Genomic DNA, 17,163 nt, shown 5'->3' on the forward strand with positions numbered 1-17,163 from the left:
CCCCTCCCCCCCCGAGATCTGTGGGGGGCAGATAAGGCACGCGGGGGGGGAGGGGCGGGTGTTTATGGGATGGGGGGGAGGGGTGGCTCGGACGCCTGGGGCCTCACGGGGACCCCCCAGCCCCATCCCCCCCCGGGACCCCCAGAGACGAGGCACAGGCGGGGGGGGGGGGGCAGGGGGGGCTTTAATGGGCCACACGCGGCACTGGGAGCTACTGGGGTGGTACTGGGGACACTGGGAGGCACTGGGGGAGCACTAGGGGATACTGGGAGCAACTGGGCAGGCACCAGGGGATATTGGGAGGCACTGGGGGGGCAGTAGGGGATACCGGGAGGCACTGGGGAGGCACTGGGGGATACTGGGAGGCACTGGGGGGCACTAGGAGATACTGGGAGTTACTGGGGGAGCACTAGGGGATATTGGGAGCAACTGGGTGGCACAGGGGGGACACTGGGGGATACTGGGAGGCACTGGAGTGGTACTGGGGGGCACTGGGGGCCTGGGCTCAGCGGGGGGCCCCCCGCCCCCCCCGCCGCCCCTCCAGGATCAGCCGGGACTGGCGCTTGATGGCGGCGCGGGACGGGGGGGCCCCGGCGGGGGTGTCCTCTGCGGGGAGCGTGGTGAGCCCCACGGCCCCACGCCTGCCCCACGCCTGCCCCACAGCCCCACGCCTGCCCCACACCTGCCCCACAGCCCCCCCATAGCCCCCCCAAGACCCCTCCAGAGACCCCCCAGCCCCCCATAGCCCCCCCCATAGCTGCCCCCCAACCCCCCACAGCCCCCCCCCAAGGCCCCTCCAGAGACCCCCATAGCCCCCCCAGCTGCCCCATAGCCCCCCCATAGCTTCCCCCCAGCCCCTCATAGCCCCCCCCAAGGCCCCTCCATAGCCCCCATAGCCCCCTGTGGCCCCCCAGACCCCATAGCCCCCCACAGCCCCCCCTAGCCCCCCCCATAGCTGCCCCACAGCCCCCCCTAGTCCCCCCAAGGCCCCTCCATAGCCCCCCAGCCCCCCATAGCTCCCCACAGCTGCCCCACAGCCCCCATAGCCCCCCCTCACCGTCGGAGCTGTGGGGTGGGGCCGCGGGGTCCTCGGTGGTGTCGGGGGGGCTGCGCTGCAGCAGGGCCTCCAGCTGGGGGGGCTGGGGGGGACCCCCAGATGGGGTCAAGGCCCCCCGAGACCCCCCCAAACCAGCTCAGCCCCCCCCAGGGCCCCCCACATGGGGTCAGAGCCCCCCCAAACCCGCTCAGGGCCCCCCCAGAGGGGCTCAGGGCCCCCTAAGATCCCCCCAGACCAGCTCAGGGCCCCCCCAGAGCCCCCCAGATGGGGTCAGGGCCCCCTCAGATGGGGTCAGGGCCCCCCTAGAACCCCCCAAACCAGCTCAGCCCCCCCCAGGGCCCCCCACATGGGGTCAGAGCCCCCCCAAACTGGGTCAGGGCCCCCCCAGATGGGGTCAGGGCCCCCCCAGACCTGCTCAGCCCCCCCCCCCAGGAGCCTGCAGAGGGGCTCAGGCCCCCTAAGATCCCCCCAAACCAGCTCAGGGCCCCCCCAAACCAGCTCAGCCCTCCCCGAGCCCCCCTGTGCCCACCTGGGGGGCGCTGCCGGGGGGGGGGCGCTGGGCCCGGGGGTGCCCCCCCAGCCCCCCCTGCAGCGCTGCCAGCCGGGCCTGGGTCTGCGCCAGCAGCTGGGGCAGCGCCTGGGGGTCCCCCGGGGGGGGCTGCACCTGCCCCCCGCCCTCCTCCTGCGGGGGAGACTGAGGCACGGCCACGCGGGCCCAGCGCCGCCCGCCCCATGGCGGCACAGGCCTCCCGCCCCACGGCGGCCTGCCCCACAGGGACCCGCGCCTCCTGCCCCACGGTGACACTGGCTTCCTGCCCCATGGCAGCCTTCCCACGGGAACCCACGTGGCCTGCCCCACGGCCTCCTGCCCCCTAGCACCCGGACCTCCCGCCCCACGGGGACCCACGCGTCCTGCCCCCCAGCACCCAGACCTCCCGCCCCACGGGGACCCACGCGTCCTGCCCCCCAGCACCCGGACCTCCCGCCCCACGGGGACCCACGCGTCCTGCCCCCCAGCACCCGGACCTCCCGCCCCACGGGGACCCACGCGTCCTGCCCCCCAGCACCCGGACCTCCCGCCCCACGGGGACCCACGCGTCCTGCCCCCCAGCACCCGGACCTCCCGCCCCACGGGGACCCACGCGTCCTGCCCCCCAGCACCCGGACCTCCCGCCCCACGGGGACCCACGCGTCCTGCCCCCCAGCACCCAGACCTCCTGCCCCCCAGGGCCCCCGGCTCACCAGGGCCACGTGCCGCAGGCGGCCGGCCAGCTGCTGGAGGCCGATGCTGGCCGTGGCCAGGGCCCGCGTCACCTCGGCCAGGTCACGGCGGGCGACCTCCCGGCGCCGCTGCTCCTGCCCCAGCCGCTGCCGCAGCTCCTCCACCCGCCGCTGCACCCTGCCGGGACCCCCACGTCTGGGACCCCCACGTCTGGGACCCACCCCCCCCCCAGGGACCCCCAGCACCCAGGGGCCCGACCCCCAGGGACACCCAGATCTGGGTGGGGACCCACACATCCGGGCCCAAGGGGCCCCAGGGGTCCGGGAGCCCCAGACCCCCCCAGGGACCCCCAAAGACGCAGCTGTCCCCCCCACAAGGGACCCAGGTACCCCCCAAGGGACCCAGGGGTCCCCCCCAAGGGACCCAGATGCCCCCCCTGGACCCAGATGTCCCCCCCAGGGACCCAGGTACCCCCAGACCCATGTTGTGCCCCCCCCAGGCACCCCTGTCCCCCCCAGACCCCAGTGTCACCCCCAAGGGACCCAGATGTGCCCCCCGGACCCAGATGTCCCCCACCAAGGACCCATGTCCCCCTTGAAAGGGACCCAGGTACCCCCAAACCCATGTCCCCCCCCCAGGGCCCCATGTCCCCCTCAGGGCCCAGTGTCCCCACCAAGGGACCCAGATGTCCCCGCCATGGGACCCATGTCCTCCCCAAGGGACCCAGGGGACCCCCTGGACCCTGGTGTCCCCCCCCAAGGGCCCCATGTCCCCCCCCCAGCCCCCGGTGTCCCCCCCAGGGCCTGGTGTCCTCCCCAAGGGACCCGGATACCCCCCGGACCCAGATGTCCCCTCCGAAAGGGACCCATGTCCTCCCCCAAGGGTCCCCATGTCCCCCCCCAGGCCCCCATGTCCCCCCCAGGGCCCAGTGTCCCCCCCGGCCCCCATGTCCCCCCCAAACCCATGTCCCCCCCGGCCCCTGGTGTGCCCCCAGGGCCCCAGTGTCCCCCCCGGCCCCCATGTCCCCCCCAGCCCCAGTGCCCCCCCCAAATCCATGTCCCCCCCAGGGCCCGGTGCCCCCCCCCAGCCCCATGTCCCCCCCAGCCCCAGTGCCCCCCCCAAATCCATGTCCCCCCCAGGGCCCGGTGCCCCCCCCAGCCTCATGTCCCCCCCAGCCCCAGTGCCCCCCCCAGCCCCATGTCCCCCCCAGGGCCCAGTGCCCCCCCAGCCCCATGTCCCCCCCAAACCCATGTCCCCCCCCAGCCCCAGTGCCCGCCCCAGCCCCATGTCCCCCCCAGGGCCCGGTGTCCCCCCCCGGCCCCATGTCCCCCCCAGCCCCAGTGCCCCCCCAGCCCCATGTCCCCCCGGCCCCGCTGACCCTGCCCGCGGGCCCCCCCCGCCGTAGCGCAGCCGCTGCAGCCGCTCCCCCAGCGCCGCCGCCTGCGCCCGCAGCTCCCCCAGGGCCAGCGCGTTCCCCCGGGCCAGGGCCACCAGCCCCCGGGCCACCGCCTGCTGCGGGGACACGGGGACAGGGGGACAAGGGGGGACATGGGGACACAGGGACCCCCATCTTCTTGGGGACATGGGGGGGACAGGGGACATGGGGACCGGCCAGGCCGCCCGCTGTGGGGGCACGCATGGGGTCATGGGGACACGGGGACGGGGACGTGGGGACGGGGACATGGGGACGTGGGATACAGGGATGTGGACATGGGGACCGGCCAGGCTGCTCGCTGCGGGGACATGGGGACATGGGTGTGGGGACTCGGGGACATGGGGATGGGGACATGGGGACACGGGGACATGGGGACACGGGGACATGGGGACACAGGGACATGGGGACCGGCCAGGCTGCTCGCTGCAGGGACATGGGGACATGGGTGTGGGGACTCGGGGACATGGGGATGGGGACATGGGGACACAGGGACATGGGGACACAGGGACATGGGGACCGGCCAGGCTGCTCGCTGCAGGGACATGGGGACATGGGTGTGGGGACACGGGGACATGGGGATGGGGGACATGGGGACACAGGGACATGGGGACACAGGGACATGGGGACCAGCCAGGCTGCCCGCTGCGGGGACATGGGGACATGGGTGTGGGGACACGGGGACATGGGGATGGGGACATGGGGACACAGGGACATGGGGACACAGGGACATGGGGACCAGCCAGGCTGCCCGCTGCGGGGACATGGGGACATGGGTGTGGGGACACGGGGACATGGGGATGGGGACATGGGGACACAGGGACACAGGGACATGGGGACACAGGGACATGGGGACCGGCCAGGCTGCCCGCTGCGGGGACATGGGGACATGGGTGTGGGGACACGGGGACATGGGGATGGGGACAGGGGGGGACCGGGCTGGGGGCCGGGGGGTGGCACCGTCCCAGCCTGGGGACAGGGACCCCTGTGTCCCCCCCAGCCCCCCGTGTCCCCCCCAATGTCCCCCCATTCCCCCCCCGCCCCCCTCGTACCGGCAGCTCCAGGTACCCCCACCTCCTGCGGGGCACCCATGGGTGCAGGGGGGCCATGGGCACCCCCCCTGCCCCATGGGGACCCCCCCTGCCCCACAGGCATCCCCCCCGCCCCACGGGGGTCCCGCCAGCCCCATGGGGGTCCTGCCTGCCCCACAGGCACCCCCCCTGCCCCATGGGGACCCCCCCCTGCCCCACGGGGACTCCCCCCTGCCCCACAGGGACACCCCTCTGCCCCACAGGGATGCCCCCTGTCCCACAGGCACCCCCCCTGCCCCATGGGGACCCCCCCCTGCCCCACGGGGACCCCCCCCTGCCCCATGGGGACCCCTCTGCCCCACAGAGACACCCCTCTGCCCCACAGGGACGCCCCCTGTCCCACAGGCACCCCCCCTGCCCCACAGGGACGCCCCCCTGCCCCACGGGCACCCCCTCTGCCCCACGGGCACCCCCCTGCCCCATGGGGACCCCCCCTGCCCCCGGCCCCCCCACTCCCGTACCCGTTCCTGTTGCTGGCCCAGGCCCGGGCGCCCCCCAGCCCGGGGCCCGGCTGCCCGCGGCTCCTGCGGCTCCTGTGGCTCCCTTGGCTCCTTCGGCTCCCGTGGCCCCCGCGGCTCCTGCGGCTCCTGTGGCTCCCGCGGCTCCTGCGGCTCCTGTGGCTCCCTTGGCTCCTTCGGCTCCCGTGGCTCCTGCGGCTCCTGCGGCTCCTGTGGCTCCCTTGGCTCCTTCGGCTCCCGTGGCTCCCGTGGCTCCCGCGGCTCCTGTGGCCCCTGTGGCTCCTTTGGCTCCTGTGGCTCCCTCGGCTCCCGTGGCTCCCATGGCTCCCATGGCCCCCGTGGCTCCTTCGGCTCCCTCAGCTCCCGTGGCCCCTGCGGCTCCCGTGGCCCCCGTGGCTCCTTCGGCTCCCTCAGCTCCCGTGGCCCCTGCGGCTCCCGTGGCCCCCGTGGCTCCTTCGGCTCCCTCAGCTCCCGTGGCCCCCGTGGCCCCCGTGGCTCCTGCAGCTCCCGCAGCTGCCGCCGCCGCCGGCCCAGCTCGGCCTCCAACTGCTCCAGGCGGCCCCGGGCGGCCCCGGCCTCCTCCTGCCCCACGGCCCGGCTGGAGGCAGGCAGGGGCCCCGGCACCCCCACCCTGGGACCCCCACCCATGGGACCCCCACCCATGGGACCCCCGGGACCCCCCCCCACCCCCGGGACCCCGCCCTGGGGACCCATGGGCCCCCCACCCTGGGGCACAGCACCTGGGGACCCCCACTCTGGAGAATCACAGCCATGAGACCCCCGGGACCCCCACCCTGGGACCCCCACCCATGGGACCCATGGGACCCCCAGCCCCAGGACCCCCAGGACTCCCACCCTGGGACCCCCACCCTGGGACCCCCACCCATGGGCCCCCCACCCTGGGGCACAGCACCTGGGGACCCCCACCCATGGGAGCCATGGGACCCCCAGCCCCAGGACCCCCAGGACTCCCACCCTGGGACCCCCACCCATGGGACCCCCAGCCCCAGGAGCCCCGGGACCCTGACCCCAGGACCCCCACCCATGGGCCCCCACCCTGGGGGACAGCACCTGGGGACCGCCACCCATGGGACCCCCACCCTGGGACCCCCACCCATGGGACCCAGGGGCCCCCCAGCCCCAGGACCCCCACCCATGGGCCCCCACCCTGGGACCCCCACCCATGGGACCCAGGGGCCCCCCCAGCCCCAGGACCCCCACCCACGGGCCCCCACCCTGGCACACAGCCCCCGGGGACCCCCCACACCCCTGGGACCCCCTGCCCCCCCCCGGGGAGCCCAGCACCCATGGGAGCCACAGGGCCCCCCCACCCGTCCCGGGGGGGTGTGGGGCGGGGCGGTACCTGGAGGTGGGCGCGCAGGCGGCCGTACAGCCCCGCCAGCCGCTCGGCCTCCTCCGCCCGCAGGCGCAGCCGCCCCAGCCCCCCCCGCAGCCCCCCCGCCTGCGGGGCACGGGGGCACGGGGGTCACGGGGGCACGGGGGTCACGGGGGTCATGGGGTCACGGGGTCACGGGGGCACGGGGGGCATGGGGGTCATGGGGTCACGGGGGCATGGGGGTCATGGGGGCATGGGGGTCACGGGGTCACAGGGGTCACGGGGGCACGGGGGGCATGGGGGTCATGGGGTCACGGGGGCACGGGGGTCATGGGGGCATGGGGGCACGGGGTCATGGGGTCACGGGGGTCGGGGGCATGGGGTCACGGGGGTCATGGGGGCACAGGGGTCATGGGGGTCACGGGGGCACGGGGGTCATGGGGGCATGGGGGTCATGGGGTCACGGGGGCACGGGGGTCATGGGGGCATGGGGGTCACGGGGTCACAGGGGTCATGGGGGTCACGGGGTTCGGGGGCATGGGGTCACGGGGGCATGGGGTCACGGGGTCACAGGGGTCATGGGGTCACGGGGCACAGGGGTCAGGGGGTCATGGGGTCAGGGGGCATGGGGGCACGGGGTCACAGGGGTCATGGGGTCACGGGGGCACAGGGGTCAGGGGGTCACGGGGGTCAGGGGGGCATGGGGGCACAGGGTCATGGGGGCACAGGGGTCATGGGGGCACGGGGGTCACAGGGTTACAGGGGGTCACTGGGGGCATGGGGGGTCACAGGGTCACAGGGGTCATGGGGGCACGGGGGCACGGGGGTCATGGGGGCACGGGGGTCACAGGGTTACAGGGGGTCACTGGGGGCACGGGGTCATGGGGGGCACAGGGGTCAGGGGGTCACGGGGGTCAGGGGGGCATGGGGGTCACGGGGGCATGGGGGGCATGGGGTCACAAGGGTCAAGGGGGTCACAGGGTCACAGGGGGTCACAGGGGTCATGGGGGCATGTGGTCACAGGGGTCACGGGGTCACAGGGGGTCACAGGGCCATGGGGGCTCACGGGGGTCATGGGGCATGAGGGTCATGGGGTCACAGGTTCATGGCAGGGTCATGGGGTCACAGGAGGGTCATGGGGGTCACAGGGGGCATGGGGTCATGATGGGGGGTCACAGAAGAGTCATAGGGGTCACGGGAGGGTCATGGCAGGGGTCACAGGGGTCGCAGTGGGGTCATGAGGGTCATGGTGGGGGTCACGGGGGCATGGGAGGGTCTGGGGGGGTCACAGGGGTCATGTGGGAGGTCATGGGGGTCACGGGAGGTTCATGGGGTCATGGCAAGGGTCGTGGGGTCCCGGGGGTACAGAGTGCCGGGGGTCACAGGGTCACGGGGGGTCACAGGGGTCACTGAGGGGGCACGGGGTCACGGGCCCGCCCCTCACCACCGGGTCCCGCTGCAGCCGCCGGTGCTGGGCCCGCCCTGGGGGGCACACGGGGTCAGCGACCCCCTGACCCCCCGTGACCCCCCCGCGACCCCCGGGACCCCCCCCCTCCCCCCCCCCCCGTACCTGGGTCCCGCCGCTCGCCTCGGGGACGCGCGGGGGGGGGCGGGGCAGCGCGCGGCCGCCATGGGGGGGGAGGGTCCCGCTTCCTGCGGGGGGGCGGGGGGGTCAGGGGGGGCTCCGGGGCCCCCCCACCCCCCCCGGGCCCCCCCGCTCCACACGCACGTGCCGCCCCAGCTCCGGTCGCCCCGTGCCCCGCCCCCTTGTCGCTATGGCAACGGGACGCTCGGCCGCTGATTGGGCCGCCCCGCCACTCCCAAGATGGCGGCTCCCCCACCGGACAAAGGCAGGGCCGGAGCGGGCCGCCACACCCAAGATGGCGGCGGTGAGCGGCCGCTGGCGGCGCGGCCGGAAGTTCCGCCTCGTCCGCTTCCGCTTCCGCTTCCGCCGTGTGGGACCCAGACCCGGCCGCGCGCGGACGGCCCCGCGGTACCGGGGGGCTGTAGGGGGCGCGGGGGGGCTGTAGGGGGTCTTGGGGGACATTGGGGGACATGGGGGGCCTGGGGGGCTTCTGGGGGGCCTATAGAGGACCTATAGAGGACCAGGGGGCTCTATACGGGGTGTTGGGGGGGTCTGGGAGGCGTCTGGGGGGCCTGTAGGGGGTCTTGGGGGACATGGGGGGCCTGGGGAGCATCTGGGGGGCTTATAGGGGACCCGGGGGGCCTATAGGGGGTCTTGGGGGGGTCTGAGAGGATCTGGGGGGCCTATAGGGGAGTGGGGAGGCCCTATAGAGGGTCTTGGGGGGGTATAGGGGGATATGGGGGGCATCTGGGGGCCCTATAGGGGACGCGGGGGGCCTATGGGAGGTGTTTGGGGGGTCTGTGGGGGATCTGGGGGGGCTGTAGGGGACCACGGGGGCCTATAGCGGGTGTTGGGGGGGCATAGAGGGACATGGGGGGGCTGGGGGGGATCTGGGGTGTATATAGGGGGCTGGGAGGGACTATAGGGGGTCCTGCGGGGTATATGGGGTCCTGGGGAGCCTATAGGGGGTTTTGGGGGGTCTGTAGAGGGTTCTGGGGGGCATGAATAGGGACATGGGGGGCCTGTAGGGGGTGCTGGGGGGTATAGAGGGACATGGAAGGTCTAGGGGTGGTCTGAGGGGCCTACAGGGGGTCGTGGAGGGTATATAGGGGACCCGGGGGGCCTATAGTGGGTGTTGGGGGCTATAGAGGGATATGGGGGGGCCAGGGGTGCCTGTAGGGGGCCTTTAGGGAGTCCTGGGGTGTATATAGGGGACCTGGGGTGCCTATAGTGGGTGTTGGGGGGCTATAGAGGGATACAGGGGACCTGTAGGGGACTTGGGGAGCTATAGTGGGTCCTGGGGGAGTATACAGGGGTGCTGGGGGGGTCTATAGAGGGTTCCAGGGGGTGTAAGGAGGGACTGGGGGGGGCTATAGGGGATCCTGGGGGGTGTAAAGGAGTCTTGGGTGATCTATAGGTGTTCTGGGGGTCTATAGGAGGTCCTGGGGAGCATATGGGGGTCCTGGAGGGGCCTATAGGGGGACCTGGGGGGTCTATAGAGGGTCCTGGGGAGCGTATAGGAAAGCCCAGGGGGGAAGCAGGGGGGCTGAGGGCATCTCTGGGGGTCTGGGGGTCTGGGGGGGCTTCTGGGGGGCCTGAGGGGGTCTACAGGGGCTTTGCGGGGGCTATAGGGGGTCCAGGGGGGGCCTATAGGTGCTGGGGGTCTATGTGGGGGGCAGGAGGCCCTGGCTTGGGCAGGAGTCGAAGGGGGTGTGGCGGGGCTCTATAGGGGTGATCTATAGGGGGCAGGAGGGCTGACCCCAGCCCCCAGCCCCCCGTCCCGCCATGCTACCACTGCCACTGCTGCTGCTGCTGGTGCCGCCGGCGCTGCCGGGCGCCGTGGAGGTGACGCGGCCCCGCGGCGTCTCCCTCTCCAGTGAGTGATGGCCCCGCGCGGGGGACACGGGGGGGCCCCACAGGGGCTAGGGGGACATGGGGGGACCCCCCAGCCCCCCCCGACGTCCCCGTCCCCCCCAGACCACCACTTCTATGAGGCCTCGAAGCCCTTCACCTGCCTGGACGGCTCTGCCACCATCGCCTTCGCCTGGGTCAACGACGACTATTGCGACTGTCGCGACGGCTCCGACGAGCCCGGTGAGCCTCCCCCGGCCACCAGGGACACCCCCCCCCGGCCACTGGGGGGTCCCCAGCATCCTGACGTCCCCCCCCGTGTCTCCTGTCCCCCCCCAGGGACGGCGGCGTGTCCCAACGGCCGCTTCCACTGCACCAACGCCGGGTACCGGCCCCAGAACATCCCCTCTGCCCATGTCAACGACGGCGTCTGCGGTGGGTGGGGGTCCCAGAGGGTGGGTGGGGGTCCCCGGGGGGGCCTGGGGGTCCCCAGGAGGTGCTGGTGTCCCAGAGGGTGGGTGGGGGTCCCTGAAAGGTATTGGGGCCCCAGAGGGTGGGTGGGGGTCCTCGGGGGGGCTCTTGGGGGTCCCTGAGAGGTATTGGGGTCCCTGGGGAGGTCTCTGGGGGTCCCAGATGGTGGGTGGGGGTCTCTGGGGGGGTTCTTGGGGGTCCCTAGGAGGTGCTGGGGTCCCAGAAGGTGGGTGGGGGTCCCTGGAGGACTTTTGGGTATCCCTAAGAGATATTGGGGTCCCTGGGGGGTTCTTTGGGGGTCCCTAAGGGTGGGTGGGGGTCCCTGGGGGAGTCTCTGGGGGTCCCAGAGGGTGGGTGGGGGTGCCCAGGGGGGTCTTGGGTGTCCCCAGGAGGTGCTGAGGTCCCAGAGGGTGGGGGGGAGGGTCCCAGACAGTGGGTGGGGGTCTCTGGGGGGGTCTCTGAGGGTCCCAGAGGGTGGGTGGAGGTCCCAGAGGGTGGGGGTGTCCCTGGGGGGGCTCCTGGGCATCCCCAGGAGGTGCTGGGGTCCCTGGGGAGGGGTCTCTGGGGGTCCCCAGTTGGGTGTTGGTGTCTTGGGGGGGCTAATGGAGGTCCCCAGGGATCCTTGGGGTGCTTGGGGGTCCCCCGGGGGGGTTTGTGCTGGCTGCAGGAGCTGAGGGGGGGGTCTTGGGGTCCCTGGGGTGGTGTTGGGGTCCCCAGGGGGTCCCCAGGGTGCTGAACGCCCCCCCCGCCCCCCAGACTGCTGCGACGCCACCGACGAGTACAACAGCGGGGCCGCCTGCGAGAACACCTGCAAGTGAGACCCGGGTGGGGGAACTGGGAGGGACTGGGCAGACTGGGAGGGGGGGTCCCGGCCTTGGGGGGGGTCCTGCGTGGTGGGGTGCCCCCCGTGCCCGTGCCACTGCCCGCAGGGAGCTGGGCCGGCGCGAGCGGGAGGCGCTGCAGCGGCGGGCGGAGGTGGAACGCGAGGGCTTCCGCATCAAACAGCGCCTGGTGCAGGAGGCGGCCGCCGGGCGCCAGGAGAAGCAGGTACCGGGGGGGGGCAGGGACATTTGGGGTCCCCTGGGGGATGGGGGGGGCCTGGGGGACATTTGGGGGTCCCTGGGGGGCATGTGGGGGTCCCATAGGGGACATAGGTGACCCTGAGGGGCATGTGAGGGTCCCATGGAGGACGTAGGGGATCTTGGGGGGCACATGGGGGTCCCCTGGGGGACGTAAGGGGGCCTGGGGGACATTTGGGGGTCCCCTGGGGAATGTAGGGGGTCTTGGGGGTCCCATGGAGGATGCAGGGGTTCTTGGGGGGCACCTGGGGGTCCCATGGGGGTGTAGGGGGTTGTGGGAGTCACATGGGGGACATAGGGGGTCCTGGGGGGCACGTGGGGGTCCCATGGGGGATGTAGGGGTTCTTGGGGGGCACATGGGGTCCCCTGGGAGGTGTAGGGGGGCCTGGGGCACATGTGGGGGTCCCATGGGGGATGTAGGGGGTATTGCAGGTCCCCTGGGGGATGTAGAGGCTCCTGGGGGACATTTGGGGGTCCTATGGGGAACGTAGAGGGTCTTGGGGGTCCCATGGAGGATGCAGGGGTTCTTGGGGGGGCACCTGGGGGTCCCATGGGGGACATAGGGGGGCCTGGGGCACATGTGGGGGTCCCCTGGGGGATGTAGGGCATCTTGGGGATCCCATGGAGGACATAGGGGATCTTGGGGGGCACATGGGGTCCCCTGGGGGATGTAGAGGCTCCTGGGGGACATTTGGGGGTCCCCTGGGGAATGTAGGGGGTCCTGGGGGGTACCTGGGTGTCCCATAGGGGATATAGGGGGACCTGGAGGACATTTGGGGGTCCTATGGGGGATGTAGGGGATCTTGGGGGTCTCAGGGGAGACCTAGAGAATCCTGGGGGACATATAGGGGTCCCACAGGGGACACATGGGGGGCACAGAGCATCCCAGGCCTTGTGGGGGGGTCCCGGGGGGACACAGGGGGTCCCAGGGGGGTGTGGGGGTCCTGGGGGGACATAGAGGGTCCTGGGGGGACATAGGGGGTCCCAGGGGGGGTGTGGGGGTCCTAGGGGGACACAGGGGGTCCCGGGAGGGTGTGAGGGTCCCAGGGGGGACATAGGGGGTCCTGGGGGGGATATAGGGGGTGCCAGGATGCTTAGGGAGGCCCGAGGGGGCACAGGGGGCCCTGGGTGGGAAGCGGTGGGTGCGGGGGTCCCGGGGGGGTGCCGGGTGCTGACCCCCGCGGCAGGGGCGGCTGGGGGGGCTGCAGGAGGCCCGGCGGGGGCTGGAGCAGCGCGTGGGGACCCTGCGGGCGGCCAAGGAGGCGGCCGAGGAGCCCGAGCGGGCGGCCAAGGAGGAGCAGCGGCGGCGCTGGGAGGGTACGGCCCCCCCACCCATGGGTGCCCCCGGGGCGAGGGTGGGCGGGGGGCTCCTGGACGCCTGGGTCTCCCCATGGGTGGGGGGTGCCCGCTTCCCTGGGGGTGGGGGACACCTGGGTCCCACAGTGGGTGGGGGGCTCCTGGATGCCTGGGTCCCACAGTGGGTGGGGGGCACCTGGGTAGCTGGGTCTCTGTGGGTGGGGGGCTCCTGGATGCCTGGGTCCCATGGGTGGGGGGCTCCTCGACACGTGGCTCCCATGGGTGGGGGTCTCCTGGATACCTCGCTCCCATGGGTGGGCAACTCCTGGATGCCGGGGTCCCATGGGTGGGGGTCTCCCGGATGCTTGGGTCCCATGGGTGGGGGTCTCCCAGATGCCTGGGTCCCCCCAGGGTGGGTGGGCGTCTCCTGGATGCCAGGGTCCCATGGGTGGGGGTCTCCTGGATGCTTGGGTCCCATGGGTGGGGGGCTCCTCGACACGTGGCTCCCATGGGTGGGGGTCTCCTGGATGCCTCGCTCCCATGAGTGGGCAACTCCTGGATGCCGGGGGTCCCATGGGTGGGGGTCTCCCGGATGCCGGGGTCCCATGGGTGCGGGTGGGTGGGGGTCTCCCGGCCCCTGGGGTCCCCCCCCGACGGGGTCGCTCCCAGCAGAGCAGCGGGCGGCGGCGGCGGCGGCGCAGGAGGCAGCGCGGGCGGACGAGGCCTTTGCCGAGCTGGACGCTGACGGGGACGGGCGGTGAGCTGGGGGGGGACGGGGGGGCCCCCAACGGCGGGGGGGGGGGGCAGCACCCAGGACCCCCCCTCCTCACCCCGCGCCCCCTCCCCAGGGTGACGGCGGCCGAGCTGCGCGCCCGCCCCGAGCTGGACGCCGACGGGGACGGCGCCGTCTCGGAGGACGAGACGCAGGTGGGACCCCGGGACCCCCCCGGGACCCCCCCCCAGGGCCTGGGGGGACCCAGGCGGCCAGGAGGGTGACACCCCCGCCCCCCCCGTGTCGTCCCCCCCCCCAGGCGCTGCTGGGGGACCCCGCGCCGGTGGACGCCACCACCTTCCGCGACCGCATCTGGGCCACCATCAAGCACCGCTACCGGCCCCAGGTGGGTCCGGGGGGGTCCCCAAAGCTTGGGGGGGCTCCCCTGGCCTTTGGGGGGGGTCCCTGGCCTTTGGGGGGGGGCAGGGAGCGTTGCTGGCACCTCCCTGTGTTTGGGTAGGTCCTATGTTAAGTGCTATTGGGGAAACTGAGGCAGGGGGGGCGTCCGGGCGGCCTGACCCCCCCCCCCGCTATGCGCAGGGTCAAGCCGAGCCCCCCCCGACCCCCTCCGAGCCCCCCCTGGAGGAGACCCCCCCCGAGGAGGAGGAGGAAGAGGAGGAAGAAGAGGCTGAAGAGGAAGAGGAGGAGGAGGATGGCGGCGAAGGCCCCGAGGAGGAGCTGAAGGTGGGGACGGGGGGGCACGGCTGGGACCCCCCCACCCCGTCCCCCGCTTTGGGGGGGGTTGGGGACCCCCCTCCTGCCCCTGCTGCCCCCCCCAGGTGCCCCCCCCGCAGCACCCTGAGGAGAAGGGGCCCGAGGAGTCCCCCCCGGAGCCCCCCTTCGACGACGCCACCCAGGCCCTGATCGATGGTACGGGGGGGCCTGGGGGCTGTTTGGGGGGGCCTGGGGGGCTTTGGGGGGTACCTGGGAGATTTGGGGGGTCAGTGGGGGGATTTTGGGGGGTCTCTATGGCTTATTGGGGGAGAGGTCATGAGGGTTTGGGGCATCAAGGGGAGGTTTGGGGGTCCCTGGGGGGCTTTGGGGGGGCTTTATGGCATATTGGGGGGGGGGGAGGTCATGGGGGGGTGTTTGGGGCATCAAGGGGAGGTTTGGGGGTCCCTGGGGAGATTTTGGGGGGTCCCTGGGGGGTTCGGGGGGGCTCTATGGCATATGGGGGGGGGGGAGGTCACAGGGGTTGTCTTGGGGGGTTGGGGTACCAAGGGGAGGTTTGGGGGTCCTGGAGGGGTCTTGGGGGGTTGGGTGGTTTAAGGGGGGAGGGGCAGGATTTTGGGGGGGTCTCTGGGGTAAAGGGGGGTCCATGGGGGGGTGATGGGGTTCTGGGGGGGTTGCTCCCAGTTTGGGGGCCCCCCTCACCCCACGCCCCCCCCCAGCCGCCCAGCGGGCCCGCGAGGAGCTGGAGGAGGCCGAGCGAGCCCTCAAGGAGGCCGAGGAGTCCATCAGGTGGGGTGGGGGCCTGGGACCCCCCACACCCCCCTTTGGGGGGGGGAGCACCCTAAAAACCTCTGTCCCCTCCCATTGCGGGGGGGGGACACCCCAAAACCCCTCCTGTGGGGGAGACACCCCAAAACCCTCCCTGGGGGCCACTGAACACCGGTGTCCGCTCTTTGCACCGTGTGCCTCAGTTTCCCCCCATGCTGGAGGGGGTGTCTGGGGGTATTTTGGGGGGCTGGGGGTTTTTGGGGGGCCTGGGGGTGTCCCTGTCCCCCCCGGTGACCCCCCCCATCCCGGCAGGGCCCTGGAGCAGGAGCTGGCCTTCGACTTCGGCCCCCAGGGCGAGTTCTCCTACCTGTACAACCAGTGCTACGAGCTGGGCACCAGCGAGTGAGGGGACCGGGGCACTGGGGGGACTGGGGGGCACTGGGGGGGGGCAGAGGACATTGGGGGGTTATGGGGGGGCCAAGGAGAGGGGACAGGTGGAGAGCTTGGGGGGACAATGGGGGATGTGGGGGGCAGGGAGAGGGGCTGGGGGAGTTATAGGGGACATGGGGGGGTGAGGATGGGGGGGCAACGTGGGGAGCACTGGGGAGCAGGTGTGGGGGGACTGGGAGGACTGGGGGGTGACTGGGGGCTGGAGATACAGGGGGGCTGGGGAGAGGGGACATGGGGGAGCAGGGATGGGGACATTGGGGGGCTGGGGGGGGTCACTGGGGGTGTTGGGGGGGCACCCAGGTCTGGGTGCAGGGGACATGGGGGCACGGGGGGGGGTTGGTAGCAGGGGACATGGGGGGGGTCGAGCTGGGGGGCACCGGGGACTGGTTGTGGGGACACTGGGGACAAGGGAGAGCCGGGTCCAGGGACACGGGGGTGGCTCTGGGGGACACGGGGCAGTTGGGGTCCCCCCGTGTCCCCCCCCTCCCGTCACCGTGCCCCCCTCTGTCCCCAGGTACATCTACCGCCTCTGCCCCTTCAAACGCGTCTCCCAGAAACCCAAACACGGCGGCGCCGAGACCAACCTGGGGTGAGGGGACCCCGGAGACCCCCGGGGACACCACAGTGGCCCCTGTCCCCTCTGTGTCCCCCCCTCCTCACGTGTCCCCGTGTCCCCCCCACAGGACGTGGGGCGCCTGGGCCGGCCCCGAGCACGATCGCTTCAGCGCCATGAAGTACGAGCACGGGACGGGCTGCTGGCAGGGCCCCAACCGGGCCACCACGGTGAGGCTGTCCCCGCGTCCCCTGGGGTGTCCCCAGCCCACTGGGGAGCCCCCCCCCATCCCCATCAACCCAGCGCGACCCATGTCCCTATCCCCCAGCACTGTCCCCATCCCCTGGGGTGTCCCTGTCGCCTCGGGGTGCCCCCCCATCCTTGTCCCCCAAGGTGTCCCTGTGCCCTTGGGGTGCCCCACAGCCCTGCCCCCCAAGGGGTCCCTGTCCCCTGGAGTGCCCCCTGTCCCCTGGGGTGTCCTTGTCCCTGGGTGCCCCAGGTCCCCCATCCCCTGGGGTGGTGTCCCCATCCCCTGGGGTGTCCCCAGGCCCCCCACTGAGCCCCCCTCCCCCCGCGCAGGTGAAGCTGTCCTGCGGGACCGAGACGGCGGTGACGGCCACCACAGAGCCCAGCCGCTGCGAGTACCTGATGGAGCTGGTGACGCCGGCGGCGTGTCACACGCCCCCCTCGCACGAGGACCACGACGAGCTCTGACCCCGGGTACCGCCGTCCGCACCCCCTCCTCGCACGAGGAAAACCCCCCCCCCCTCACACGGGGACTCGCCTCGCACGGGGACTCGCCTCGCACGGCTGCCGTCTCCGGGGCCGTGCCTCAGTTTCCCTTTGGGGGATGCTCCCCACTGCTCTCATCCTGGGGGGCTCCCCCTTGTCCCAGTGGGGGGTGACAGCACTGTCCCTGCCTCAGTTTCCCTCTCCAACAGCCCAGCGGGAGCTGCCAGGACCTCAAGGGACCGTGACCCCCCCAGGGACCCCTCGGGGGGGTGGGGACACACACACCGCACACAGGACGCTGCGACTGAGCCGGGGAGGGGGCCACAGGCCGGGGAGGG

General features: G+C 73.1%; 2 protein-coding genes across 6 annotated transcripts; one reads left to right on the forward strand and one right to left on the reverse strand.

Annotated features, from left to right (window-relative positions):
• Positions 1-67: 67 nt before the first annotated feature.
• On the reverse strand, positions 68-8,643 carry LOC309601170 (uncharacterized protein; the record flags this gene model as incomplete). Its single annotated transcript, XM_082334071.1, has 9 exons — positions 68-606; positions 1,058-1,139; positions 2,300-2,456; positions 3,658-3,791; positions 5,264-5,842; positions 6,624-6,722; positions 8,167-8,249; positions 8,326-8,369; positions 8,438-8,643. The coding sequence occupies 9 exons, from the start codon at positions 8,641-8,643 to the stop codon at positions 506-508; spliced, it is 1,485 nt and encodes a 494-aa protein (XP_082190197.1). The 3' UTR covers positions 68-505.
• On the forward strand, positions 8,463-17,157 carry PRKCSH (PRKCSH beta subunit of glucosidase II). 5 transcript variants are annotated; one of them, XM_082334049.1, is made up of 18 exons: positions 8,463-8,589; positions 9,953-10,057; positions 10,159-10,275; positions 10,372-10,467; positions 11,260-11,317; positions 11,433-11,550; positions 12,770-12,899; positions 13,548-13,635; positions 13,727-13,805; positions 13,910-13,996; positions 14,191-14,334; positions 14,430-14,520; positions 15,042-15,111; positions 15,403-15,492; positions 16,055-16,129; positions 16,224-16,323; positions 16,673-16,813; positions 17,019-17,157. In XM_082334049.1, the coding sequence occupies exons 2-17, from the start codon at positions 9,967-9,969 to the stop codon at positions 16,805-16,807; spliced, it is 1,569 nt and encodes a 522-aa protein (XP_082190175.1). In that variant the 5' UTR covers positions 8,463-8,589; positions 9,953-9,966; the 3' UTR covers positions 16,808-16,813; positions 17,019-17,157. The 5 variants fall into 5 exon arrangements, 4 of the variants coding, with proteins under 4 accessions (XP_082190175.1, XP_082190174.1, XP_082190173.1 ...); XM_082334048.1 differs by having other exon boundaries at positions 17,035-17,157; XR_014230539.1 differs by lacking the exon at positions 17,019-17,157 and having other exon boundaries at positions 15,403-15,488; positions 16,673-16,812.
• Positions 17,158-17,163: the final 6 nt, after the last annotated feature.

Source organism: Platalea leucorodia, assembly GCF_965183815.1.
Source record: "Platalea leucorodia genome assembly, chromosome: 29".
NCBI lineage: Eukaryota > Metazoa > Chordata > Aves > Pelecaniformes > Threskiornithidae > Platalea > Platalea leucorodia.

Coding starts and splice junctions, on each gene's coding strand:
- PRKCSH (XM_082334047.1), top strand. CDS start 9,967: ATGCTACCACTGCCACTGCTGCTGCTGCTGGTGCCGCCGGCGCTGCCG. Junction 10,468..11,259: donor TGTCAACGACGGCGTCTGCG/GTGGGTGGGGGT, acceptor CCCGCCCCCCAG/ACTGCTGCGACGCCACCGAC. Junction 11,551..12,769: donor CCGGGCGCCAGGAGAAGCAG/GTACCGGGGGGG, acceptor CCCCCGCGGCAG/GGGCGGCTGGGGGGGCTGCA.